Below are 14049 nucleotides of genomic sequence, written 5' to 3'. Positions count from 1 at the left end.
TCGAATAGATTGTCCTATGAATCAGTGATTCTTCTATAATTACATCATAGTTTTTAGCTGTTTCCATTTCTATCCTTTTTTTTTCCATATTCACAGAGGGACTATGTTTTACTAAGGCATCTCAGATACTAAGCATTATCTTAATAGTAAAAAAAATACAATATTTGTAGAATTAAATTTTAGTGAAACATTAGTATAAGGATGTCCTGTGTTTGTATAATCTCCATCTGTTCACTGATTTGCAAGTTCTTTTAGTCAAATATTTCATCCATGGTTACCATGTATGGTTAAAAAAAAATCTTCAATGTAACCTGATTACTACTTCTGTCTAGACTAGACGATGAACTTGCGTTATAAACGTTGAGCCTGTTGTAGCTATTTTAAAAAGAAAAAAAAAGATAAAAGAAAACGCTGCACACATGGATTGTCTCAAATGTGGTTTAGCAATCTGTGGGCTTTTTTGCACACGCATTGACTCTTTCAGTATCTTTTCCCAGAATTTCTCAATGTCGTCTGTGTCACCAGTCCCTGTCTACCTCTCCAGCTAGTCACAGGCTTGGAATGCCTCCGATTTCATCATCCTCCACCACTTCCCTAAGACCAGAAGGCAGAAATGCCCTGCCCCGCTTCCTAAAATCATCCCAACAGCGTTTGTATCTTTGTTTGTATGTATTCTTCTATCCCCTATGTTTTATGTTGTTTTGAATCATATTCATTTTTTTTTCAGGCACTTCTAAAACATTTCACAGTTTTCTTCATTCTGTTGGCCTGTCTCCATTCATACCTAGCATACCCTTTCCTGGTCTTTACTTCCTTAGCCTTTGTTTTTCAGCACTCTCTGTCTCTGTCTCTGTCTCCCCCCCCCCTACCCCCCAACTCTTGTGTGTGTGTGTCCCCTCTTAGGCTAGTCATTTACTTTTGTTCTGTAATGATTACTTTGTGATGCTAAGAGCAGAGAGAATGGGCAAGAAAGACAACAGGGGAATCCTGGACTCTTAGGGACAAAGCTGGAACTGTTGCTTCTGCTTTGGTCTTTTCAGGTTTTATCTATCCATTGAAATCTAAAGAGGCTGGAGACAGAACGACCCCTGTTTCCTGTTAAACAAACGGGGGGGGGTTCTGATTTGCGATGCCTTACTCAGATTCTGACACTTGGGGAGTAGACGACAGTAGCCATTTGAATGTTTATGAGAAGGGACATATTGTCAGGCTCTATCGGCGCAGAGAAAGTCATGTCAACTGATATACAATAGCGCAGTGCCTCATTTTCATTGAGACCAATTATCCTGAATGTTGGGTAAATTGTCTCCTTATCTGTGCACCTTTCTTTGGTTGCCATTTGTCCTCAGGTCCGTTTCCAAGTGAAAGTATAACAAGTTGAGGAAAGGGAGCCTTATCTCTCACAGCTTCAACTTCAGGAAAAATCGATCATTATTGTATTTGAAGCTCAGTAAAAAATGAGTAGGATAAAAGCTTTATCTGTGTGTGTGTGTGTGTGTGTGTGTGTGTGTGTGTGTGAACTAAGCATAGAAGATATAGAAGACGTTAGGTAAAGCTGGATGCTTTATATTTTTTTCAGAAATACTAATGTTTTCATAGTTTCATTTTTCTGATTTTGACAGTGCCAAAGTCTCATATTTATTTGTGAATAAGCTAAGCAACTTTAAACATTAGAGACACATTTATCTTTCTGAGAAATTGAAGGTAAAATGTCTGTTTATGTCACTCATCTATTCAACAGCTTTATCAGATTTTTGAACCTGTTAATAGTGAAAATTGAATTTATTATGAAACCTGACATATCTTCCGAATATATATGTGGTTTGCACAGTTTCTCTTTGTTCCAGCGGATACTGGACCCTTAAGGGTATTTCATGATAGGTATACTTCAGAGGTAAAAAGGCAGATGGAAAACAATTATAAAAGTCAGACTCACACTGTATACCTCTCTCATGAATTATACTATTTGAATTCTCTTTACTAAAATTTATTGGTAGGAAACCAAATCTGAGTTAGTGTTCACAATTGGACTACTGGGCAGCGTTTCAAGTGTCAGCTGGCAGTTAATCCTTATGTGACTATCTAATTTATTACTAGTGCAAACAAATAGTCTGGTTCTTTGCCACATAATTTAATGCTGGACAACTTGGGGCTTTCTTTTGTTAATGTACTAGAGCTACTGTTTTATCTTTAGTGGGTTGTTGATTGCTTTCTTCTATATAAAGGATGGATAGATGACTTTTAGTTTTGATATTTTATATATTTTTAATCATGGGTATTAGTGATTAGTCTGTCATTAACATTATCTTCCTCCTTTTCTTTTTTCCTTCTTGTCCCCTGCTCCCACCCTCCTTTGCTCCTTCCCTCTTCTTTCTCCTGCTATTCCTTTTTCTCCCAGTTAATCTACAGTAAGTTCCTTTCTTAAAATTTTTGTCTTATCTAATTATAAAGGCAGTGTGTTGTAAGAATGTAAGAAATTTAGGGGAAAACACACACATATGTGCACAATACCAGTCTTTTGTGAATATGTGTTTCAAGGGATTTCAAAGATCTTCTATTACAGACAATGAAGCTCAACCCGTTATAACATTACCATTATAAACAGCATGACCATTTCCACCTGATTGATCCTGAGAGCATGTCCTGAGTGCACAGGGCAAGCCTTGCCAGCCCACCGTTCTCTCCCTATGTGTACTGTGCTAACACTATTGCTACCATGTTAGGTGAAGAATGTGCTGAGCACAAAGTGGCTATGTTTCTAAGTAAGATCTGTTAGGCAAAGAAATTAAAGTTTACCCAGAAGTCTGCTATGTTAACACCCTCTAAATTTCATGACATGTCTGTTCTATTCTGTGCTAGAAATTTCTGTGGTATGGGAAATTTTGTTATCCAAGCATTTTACATCTCAGGTTACATTTGCCATTGAAACAAAAAATGTGATGGAACTGATTTTAAAATTATATTCAATTTTTATGAATATGATTTTACTAGTAATAGTTTGTTAATAACTTCTATGCTGGGGAAGAAGTTCTAGATAAAGATTGCCTGTGTAGCCATATTTCTGTTGTGTCAATGTTATTGGCTTAAGCAGACACTTTGCATATAAGAGTGATGTGGTTGGGTTTATTCATGTAAGGCAAATGCATACGTCAATTTTCTAGCTGATTTTAAGAAGATAAGCTTCTATTATCATCCTTTGATCTGTCTCAGGCTGTAGATTTGAATATTAAAATACTTTCAAATTTGTGGTTCTCTTTTTCCTTTGTACTCAGAGTTCCTGTTTTCTCAAGGACCTCCCTCTTTTTTTCTGTTCTTATCTGAAATCTCCCCTTTACTGTCACATAGCCTGTTTCAGTGACATCTCAAAAGAGCAATTACTTAAAGGAGACTGAGTTTTATGAAGACGACTCTGCAGGTGTATATTATATGAAGGTCTGAATGTGTCCCATGACTCAATGAAGACATAGGTCCATGTTAGGAAGAATAACAAGAACAGTAACAACAACAATAACAAAAACAACCCGTCAGCACCTTTTTTGCTCCTCATAGTGCAGTAAAAAGAAGCACTTTTTTTTCTTAATTTTATTCTTTATCTTAAAAGCAGAAAAAAATTACGTCTCATCACAAAGTTGAACTAACATAGCATATAAACTCAGTAAAAATTGCCAAATAGTAAATGTTAATATACTAAAGAATAATCTGTAGAGCATGTGGCAAATAGTGATTTTTACAGTGGTTGATTAGTGTACGTTGTCCACATGTTATTAATAGTTTATAAAACACAAATATGGTAAATGACTATGCTGTTCAAGTCCTGTAACCTCTCATTTATATATTTTTATGAATTAAAGGCCGTGGAACTTTTTGAAATCATGGTCATTTTTTTTTAAGAAACAATTTTAATCTGGGTCAATAGAAAATTGATATTTATCATTGTTGGAATCTCTAAATTGAGTGTTTTACTTCACCTTTTTTTGGACCTAACCATGGACACAATATAAAAGGAGCAACTGTTGCTCTTTTATCATGGTTTGGCATACAGGAATTTTGTTTCTGTGCTTAGGAGAAGTCTCTGTGGGCATGGGTGCTTGGTGCCAAGGTAGATCACCTGAGTTTGGTTTCTCCGAGCCCCATGAGTAAAGGAGAAAGCCCATCAAGTCCTCAGTGTTATCCTCGGACCTCTACAGCCATACAATGACACATGCACCACCCTACCCCAATAATGATGATATATAAATCTTTCGTTAAATTTTTCATTCCAAATTCTCTCTCATATTACTAAACTGTGAAAAATAAAAGGAATATTGGGAGCTGAGAGGTGGCTCACAGTTAAGAGTACTTGCTGCAGAGGTCCCAAGCATCCATATAGAGTAACTCCTAACTATACTTAAGCCCATTTCCAGGAGATGCAATGACTGCTTCTGGCCCTCCAAAGACACCTTTCTCAAATACACACATGCATACACACACATACATAAAATAACTTTAATAAAAAAGTAAAAAAAAAGCAGCAGATTTTTTTTAAGTACTACTTTGTAGTGAGTTTAAGATGGGGCACCATTATAACTATTAACTCAGTATGTTTTTCGGAATTCCTTCTCCACTGTTACCACTCTTTAGGACGGGTTATTTTTGAACAGTGGCTGAAGGCAGTCAGTGCTTGTGAAGGTCACTGTGTGGTAGAATGTGCATTCCGTTTTTCCGGCTTTGTAGCAATGTGCCCAGTTCCTTTCTGTGTTTGTTGAGGAGTCCTTAAAATCCCTTTCAAATTAAAATTGTGGGCCATTGAGTTAATAAAGCCTCTTCTCATAGGATCTCTTTGTGAACAAGTACACATCGCGTTCTGCATATGTCTAGTAAGAAAACATAATCGAGTTTTACGAAATCCAGAGTCTGCTAAAACACCAAGCAGACGACTGTCCACACAATAAACAGTTCTTGGTATACCTAGATGATTTGTCGTTTAGATAAAAATGTGTCAGATGCTTGTAAGAGAAGTTTTAATCCTTTGTTTCTTTATACACTGACAATAATCTTGTATATTCAGTAGGACCGATTGAATTTATGACTCTTTAGTCAACTAGAGTAATCTTTCTAAAAAGAGAAGAAAGAAAATCTAAACTCTGAAACGAGTGTATAACCTCCCACAGTGTTGCTTAGACCAAATGACCATCTTTGACCACTGATCTTAGTCATGTAACATTTTGCATACCAATATTAATATATCTTCTGGGTGATAATTTGATTGTATTTGTTTCCTGTTATGTAGCATAATAACAACATTTTGTATTACTTTTGTATCACATAGTTTTATTAAGTAAATATCTTGACACTAACAAAAATGGCATCACATTTTATGCTTCTATTTTTGGAATGTGAAGATATATGTTTATGTATGTGTGCATTAGTTTATACCTTCCAGTTGGCCAACAATTCTTTACAATCTTAATTGAAAAATTATTTTGATAGTTAATTCTTGAGTGAGAAATGAAATTCCCATGTGTACCACCAAAACTTAACTGGAGCCATATTCGTATTAGCAGATATTAATAACATCCATGCCAATTTAGGTTGATTTACTACGTATTAACTTTGTGGACTTCAGAGAATCATTTAAATGCCTAGACTAGATCTGAAGAGATTCTTCAGTGGCTTTCCTAACCCATTTGCCTAGTGTTAAGGACAACTCGCCAAGGAGTTTGCATGAGTGTTAAGAGAATAGATTTACAGAATATAAGAGTTCACGTGTGTGCGTTCATAGTAACCACGTTAGAGAAGAAAAGCAGAGCTGTCACATGTCCCAAATCTTACCATGGTGCATCTTTCTAGGCTGTGGCAATCTCCGGAACACCAAACAGGAGGGTAAGTCAACACTGGCATCTTTGATGCCTCCTTCATGACTTTATCAAAGCCCCTTAAGCCCTTTACACTTGCTGCCTCTCACTGTTCCTTGTGCTTCTCATCTGTTTCTGTTAAGAGGAGAGCTTGTGATTAGCAGTGTGGTCGGGGCTATGGTTGGATGCTCTGAGTACAATCTTTGCTTTGCCCTTAAACTGAGTATAAGTCTCTCTCAATAAGGTAAAATCAATAAGGTTATCATAAGAGATTTGTCTGATTGCAGAGGAATACATGTTCCTGAAAAACAGTTAACTTGACTACTTCATAATCAAAAGAACAATCTTAAATCAACACATAATTGTAAGGACCTAGATATCATCCAGAATGGAGGGCATTGGAAAGGAAATTCAAAGCATGGGTACTTATTTGAATAAATCAAACTCCTTTTTAACAGATTTATTACATAAAATAATAATAAAACTTCATGGACTTTTGGATATTAGTAATGCCTTTTTAAAGAGTGTATTTACTTTTGTATTAATGAATTACAGATTATACAGATTTATCTCCTATCCTCACCTTCTCACCTCACTCACTCCTCCTTATTTCTATTCCTCCCTCTCAATTCCTCTTTCTGTTTCTCTTCCTCCTCCCTTCCCTTCTTCGGTAATGGGTATCAAAGCCAGGATCTTGCTCAGTATAGAGAAGACCTCTGCCACTGAGTTCTGTCACTAGGCCCACTTTCTCTCATCCTATTATTTTTGAATAGAGTCTGGTCACTTGACAAAATTTAACACATTACTGGCTTTACACTCACCATTTGCTGTTGTTAAAAACAAGTCAAACAAGGCATAATGTCCTCAATCTTTATGCAGCTCATACATACTTAAGTTTTTATATTTCTTTACTTTACTTTTGTATTATGAATCATCAGAGCATGAACTTTGAAAAAATACTTCCTTTCAAGAAATTCCCCTTGTTCACAAAACAGCATACATCCTATGATGTGTTTAAACAGTTGGACCTTTGTCATATACAAAGTTTTAATCCCACTGGGGAAATCTCAAAGCTAGGCATTTAAACTATTTCTGCTATCCATATTTTATTTATAACATTCAAAGCTCATAAATGCCATCACTCTGTATCTGATAACCACTCACTGATTTTTTTCCTAGTATGTAAAATATTTAGTGTAATACATCATGGTGACTTCAAAATGCATCCATACCATAATTTGATAGATTGAAGATCCATTTTTCCTCAATGCCTTATTTTCCTTAGAAATTTACCAGCTACCTAAGGCTTGTCTATTAACTATATAAGTGTGTGTAAACTGACAAAATATATAAATATTTGACATAGGAACATTTGGATAAGCATATAATTTTTCAGTTCTGTAATTCTAGATACTAAGAAAAATATTTACAACTTTTTGAGGCTATAAATAAAACTTTGTAAAACAAAAGAAAATACTACTAGGAATATATTTAACATGAATAAATTTAGGTATAGATTTGTAGTATTTTCAAGTCATTATTATTAAGGCAACTGTAATAATTCAAAGATTTACCTTAGTTACATCAAGCTGTTTATAGTCTTATCAAAATAATTCTGTAGTTTAGATTCTAAAAGAATTGTTATATATTACATTTAAATTTCGAAGTCAGTCTACTCTCTTACAAAGCTGGGATTCTTAGAATTAATATGGTTATCTTACGAATCATATCAAAATGAATTTGATACGTTATACAATTTATTAACATAGTGTACACATAAAATCATTATGAACTTTTAGTAAGAGATGAAGTCATTTTTATTATTGATACAAAGAGATTCTGAAAACTCTGTTTTGTTCTTCACACTTAATATTGGTTTGCACACACAGACACCCCAAGGTTCAGGTCTGAAAATTTTGTTCTGTTTTTTTTTTTTTTTCATTCATGTTGAATTTGTTCTTGCGCAAAGCCAATCAATACCAGAGGTCAGCAGAATTCGGTTTCTGTTGTCTCTCTCACAAGAAATAATAGAGAAGTAAGAGAGACCAGCAAAGGTAACGACACTTTTTACCTTCTCTGTCGCTTGTGGATATAGCTTGTTTGCTCAGGGTGCACCAGAACAGATCCAAGCACATAGGTCACCACTTGGAACCAAACAATCAGATAAGAAGAGAGACATGGAAACACCGAAGGTAAATGTGTTTGCTTAGGATTGTGTTCTTTAGGATTCATTCCTGTGGCCAGAGCAAAGGGACTTCACCTCTTTATATATTTTCGGCAGGACACGTTTCCTTTTGATTTATTGTGGGATCTCCAAAATTATAAAAGCAAAGAATTCCAAAAGTTAAGTTTCATGCTTGAACACATATGGAATACCTTTATTAAAATTTACTTTGCTTATTAATAAGCAGTCAGGTAGATAGTAAAAGGGATTTGGGGTTGATATATAAAAAGGAACATGATCTCTTAAGGTTTTCATATTTGGGAAAAAAAACCACTCCTGTTTAGCAATGGAAATTTAATCTTTGAATTATCAAATCCTTATAATAAATATTTTTGTTTACCTATAAATACATGTGTATCTGTCTAAATGTATATTCTATGTGTGTATATATGTGCCCAAAGATATTGTTGGAGTCCCTTAGACTGAAATGGTAGCCCATTGTGACCAGCCTGAAATGGGTGTCCTGAACCAACTCAGGACCTCTAGAATATCAGAAGGTGTTCTTAACCATTGACCCATCATTCCATATGCCGAATTGTCATTTTCTTGGACAAAAAAAATTATAACCTCACAAAATCAGGTTCTTTATTTTTAAGAAACACGCAGGTGCATTCCTGAGGTCTTTAAGTAATCCTGTGGTACCGTTAAATGAGCTCCACTCTAGGGAAAAGAAAACAAGAAAATCCTTCTTTAGTTTGCATCATGACCATGTATGGGAAGTTGGTCATAGCAGCGCTAATGAATAAAATCCATCATCAGATGAAAAGTATGTATGTGCACTTAATTTTACAATATGCTTTTAGTGTTTATATTTTAATGTTATGATGAATTTTAATGTTTATCCCCTTTTTGCCCAAGCATGAGTTTTAAATTTAGCATTATTTTGTAGTTTCAGAGACTCCACTATAAATCCAAAGGGCAGTTGTCCAATCGCCTGCCAGAAATATGTAAGGAGGTAAAGAATCCCTTTTCTTTGATCACAGCAATGAATAAAAATACACTTGATATCTACAGATTATCACTTGTTAGTTCTTGAGCATGTCTTCGCTAAGAATTTAAGGTCAGTTTCAGGAAGAAGGGCTGAAAGATGGAAGAGCTAGGATAACATCCAGGCTTCTGTGTGCTCTATGAGGATTTTAGTTTTGTCATCTCCTTTATTTCAAAACATGTGTGTGTGTGTGTGTATTTATGTGTTAGTCCTGGAATTTAGACCTAAGAATAATTGTCTAGAAACTACTGACAGGATAATACCCCCCTTATATATTTTAATACTTCCAGTCACAATCAGGACATATATTCATGCCGCTCTTTAAAAGTATTTCCACCACGTTTGTTGATGATTTAAAAGACCATGAATGATTGCATTGGCTGTGAGGTGGTGTATATATGAATCAATGCCTGTAGTATCGATGTGTATTTTTTTTCTTTGCTGAATTAAATGTTTTAGGTAAAATCAAAAGCAAACATGAAATCCCATGAATTACTGTCAAAATAAAGTTATGAATTTTGCAACAGAGATATTTTCAAAGCTATAGTCTTCGTTATTTTGTTCATTATAAATGTTTAAGTTTTTGAAAAATCATGATTTCTACCATAATTGATTCTACTTGTGAAGTATCATTGATTTGCCTTGAGCTGTCCATTTATGGAATATATATTAGGCATTTAGGCCACTAATAACAAATCAGGAAATGAGCCATTTTAAGGTAAAATGACAGCAACTCATTTTCCTAAGGCTTTGAGATTCGAGAAAAACCGTCTTACTTACTGTAGCAATGGCATGCTAAGCTTTAGGTTATGAGTGTTTTTAATGCATATAGAATTTAGCTGATATCTCATTTCACTTATATTTTAATTACATTTAAGTTATTATAAATGTTGTCTACACAATACTAGACAATCATTTTACACTTATAATTACAAAAAAATCATTCTTGCCAAATTTTATGATCAAACAATTTGGTATATTTTTTGTCCTAACATTTATTGAGCATTAAATGCCCTGGGATGAACAAAATACCCACATTTAAAACTGCAATTCAGTCTCTTTCTTCTTCTCTTTCTTTCTTTACTTATTTATTTATTTTCCTTAACTAATGATCATCTATTGAAATGGACGTCAAGCCACTAAAGAAATTATCTTGAAAGAGATTCTTTTTTATTAGATTTTGGGTTATTTCAGTCCCCTTAACTAGAATATGATTTCTAAAGGCAACATATTTCAAATTTACATTGTGGATTTCAAAGTTAATTAAAAATTTAAGTTCAAAGGATTGCTGTAATGAGGACTTATGAGAGTGAGTCCTCTCCATAACATTGTTAAGAAGTCCTATTCATTTGAAGGATGTGTTTTCACTCTGTTTTGCACAATATGTGCCTTTATGACTGAAATTTCATTTATTTTTTGTGACACATTTGGTTTTATTGGTTTTTTGACTGTCAAGCTCACTGCCTCTGAAAAATCTATTACAGTTAGAAACAAGAACATGAAAAATGAACAGCCGCAAAGTAGCAAGGAAAGGAGAGTTCTAAAATGTTACTATAAAATAATACATCAAAAAATTTTAATCATCTTTTAATCAGTTTTTTTTCAGCCTATGCTAAAGGCTTATGTTGGACTGTTTGAGAATATTAGGACAATACATAGGGGCATGATGCATATAAACATAAAAGACATGTCCCCTTAGTGGTTTACAGAAGGTCGGTAATACCCATGACAAATAATTATTTACATGTTCTATCCATGTATAAGGGATTTTTAAAATGTGTGTCTGTTAAAACTATGTATATTAGCTGGGTGGTGGTGCCAGCACTTGGGAGGTAGAGGCAGGCGGATCTCTGTGAGTTTGAGGCCAGCCTGGTCTACAGAGTGAGTACTAGGACAGCTCCAAATATGAATTAAGTACTTGTTTAACTTGTAGCTTGCAAATATGTCCAGGGGCCACATCCCCATTGCCTTTCTAACTTCTTCCCTCTATTTCCTTTTCAGATGATCTCTGCTATGCCATATTATATTTCTTCAGTTATAATAAATATGACCAATGCCCCTGCCCCCTTATATTTTTCTAGTAAAATTGGCATTGCAAGTCAGGCAGTGGTGGCACATGCCATTAATCGCAGCACTTGTGATGCGGAGACAGGCGGATCTCTGTGAGTTCGAGACCAGCCTGGTCTACAGAGCGAGTTCCAGGACAGGCTCCAAAATTACAGAGAAACCCTGTCTTGAAAAACAAAACAAGGACAAACAAAAATTTAGCATTATTAGTTTTAAATTTTGGGATGATATTTTTGGGGAAAAAGTCGTAATTGTGACAAATCACTAGGCTGAAAATGAATTTCTTTAATAAGAAAAAAATAAGTACAAATTACAGAATTACACAATGGATCAACACAATTTTCATTATGAAAATAAAGAAAATAACTCATTTAATTTTTCATGAACCACCTTTACAGCCCTTTTTTTCGTCTTGCTAACTTTATTCTCTTTGATTATCTCATTATAGGACAGCAAATTTATACTGTTTTCTATGTGTTTCATATCATCTCTGGTATCAGCTGACCTCCTTTGGCTTCAGGATGACTCTTGTCATGTGACAAAATAACAAATCTTTAAGACTATCACTGTCTTTGATAACATCGCTATCAAACTTCTATCATACTCTCCTTTATGTCATATGCCTGGCCTTTTCTCCTCTGCACATTGAAGCCAGAAGCATCTTTTCACACGTATTTGTATTGTTTTAACACTGTCGCACTAATTAGCTCTTCAGAACCCCGATGACATCCCTTAGCTTCTTCACGCTCTCTTGCTCTTTTTAAATAAAGCTTTAAAATTGCATGAGATAGAATTCTTCGGACTGGTTGTCTTGAGCTGCTTTCTACAAATAGGTCTAAAAGTTGTGCCTTGATAAAGCCTCCCAGGAAGGTGTGTGCGTGTGTATGCGAAACCATTGCAGAGCATATGAAAGTGATGCTTTTGCATGGCTCGAGAAAGTGAATAGCAAGTATTCTTTACCTAAATGGAGAGACTTCAAAGAGTACAGACTGGAGTGTTGGTGAGATGGCTCATTTACTAAAACACTTGCATCTCTTCCAGAGAAACCTTGTTGGACCCCCCGCTCTCATATGGCTGCTCCTAACAGTGTGCCAATGCCAGCTCCAGGGTATCCAAGTCCCTCTCCTGATCCATGTGCACCAAGCTAGCACATGGTACACACACAAACCTAAGACAAAATACCCATACCAATAAATAAAGAAAGATAAAAACATAAAATCTTTTAAAAAGGACCAGAAGCCTCCTCTTCCAATTTAGTTTCTAGGAAGTTAGACTTTTTTTTAAAAAAAAAATTTGTTGACAATATCAAAGCAACAACTACTATAGCCATGAAAGTTTAAGGCAGTTTTTTCAAATGTGGATAAAACCATATTTTAATGCACAATTTAGTTCCAGTTCCCTTTTTCCATTAACAATGTATTTATCAAGAACCATGCAAAAGGATTTGCATAGGCCATTTGCTGTCTTCAGATAAAGAAAGTGAATTATGATTCTTTCTCTACCTTTCACTATTTTAATATTGAGTTCTTTTAATTTTCAGACATTTTGTATGTTTTTTTTTTCAGTTTAGTGATAAAGGATTGTATCTTTGATCCTAGGTAAAAGGGTGCTGGCTAGGGATGAAGACTGTGTTTCAGTCGTCATCTCCAATAGCCTTGCTCAATGGTTTAACCCTTATAAACTGTCATACCATGGAGAAGGCTTAATTGGTAAAGGCCTTACATAATAAGTCTGAGATTTAAAGTCTTCAGAACACAGGTAATTGGGGCAGTCGTGGTAGCCTGTAGTTCATTGCTCCATTGCAAGGTGTGATGCTGAGACAAGAGGACCACAGGGAGCTTGTGAGGTCAGCTAGCTTAGAGGAACGCCCTGGCACAAAAAGTCCCCACCTCAAATGCTCACACATGCACATAAATGAATAGTCACCAAACACACAAATGAAATAAAACGAGGCAAATTATATATACATTACCCACACATTATATATATACATTTGGAGTCAGATGATATAAAGGATCGTAGTATACAAGCAATGTTAACAACCCCACAGTTACTATTTTTTTGTTGTTGTTTTTTAAATAGACATTTAGCAATGAGTGGTTGAATGTCTGCTTCCTGTTTTACCTGTTTCATCAGGATGAGATTTTTGGATTATAGTAAACACCAATGGCCAGAACAATAACCAGATGGGTTAAGATTAACCCTTTGTTATTGTGCTGCATGTGTTGTGTAGGATGCAACTCTTGTCCTCTTCCCGCTGGAGACAAGTAGTATTTCATGCTTCTGGTAAGATAAAACAGTTTCCAGAAGGTGCCAGATATCTTCTGTGAAATAAAACAACCCTCTTCTAAGAAAGATCCCAGCACTCTGGAGGAAGAGGCAAGCAGATCTCTGTGAGTTCAAGACTAGCCTGATCTATAGAGACAGAGTTGCATGACAGTCAGGGCTACAAAGTGAAACCTGTCTCAAAAACAATCTTACACTTAAAGACATTAATCAGGTGAGTCTCAACAGTAGACAGAAGTTAGAAAATGAATATGTGGGGCATTTGTTCTTTTGTCAGGGTGCTTCCCTGACAGGTTTTTGTAAACATTATACCCTGGAAGTGAGAGGCTTGTTGCTGAGGCAAGAGTCCTAATCAGAAATTTACCTTCTGTTTTATTGTTTGTTTATTTTGTCTTTTTCCAGGGACATTTTGTTAATATATTTTTTCTGGATTCTGATTTCAGATTTTAATAGTTTATTAAAACTAAATTGATGGGGCTGGGGAGATGGCTCAGTGGTTAAGAGCATTGTCTGCTCTTCCAAAGGTCCTGAGTTCGATTCCCAGCAACCACATGGTGGCTCACAACCATCTGTAATGGGGTCTGGTGCCCTCTTCTGGCCTGCAGGCATACACACAGATGGAATATTGTATACATAATAAATAAATATTA

The 14049-nt window shown here is 35.3% G+C and overlaps 1 protein-coding gene across 7 annotated transcripts in view; it reads left to right on the top strand.

The window, feature by feature from the left end:
- The window catches only part of Trps1 (transcriptional repressor GATA binding 1), a 235612-nt gene that overhangs the window by 121217 nt on the left and 100346 nt on the right, over positions 1 to 14049 (top strand). For 6 of the 7 annotated variants that reach the window (XM_050161834.1, XM_050161826.1, XM_050161870.1 and 3 more), the window contains one exon: positions 5830 to 5862. The exons of the other annotated variant lie outside the window; for it this stretch is intronic. In XM_050161834.1, coding sequence (XP_050017791.1) covers positions 5830 to 5862 — 33 coding nt within the window. The remainder of the gene's footprint in view (positions 1 to 5829; positions 5863 to 14049) is intronic. 7 annotated transcript variants of the gene reach the window in all.

Source organism: Alexandromys fortis, unplaced genomic scaffold (assembly GCF_014885135.2).
Source record: "Alexandromys fortis isolate MF-2015 unplaced genomic scaffold, M_Fortis_MF-2015_v1.1 scaffold_17, whole genome shotgun sequence".
NCBI lineage: Eukaryota > Metazoa > Chordata > Mammalia > Rodentia > Cricetidae > Alexandromys > Alexandromys fortis.
This window is presented reverse-complemented; position numbering and strand designations above follow the sequence as displayed.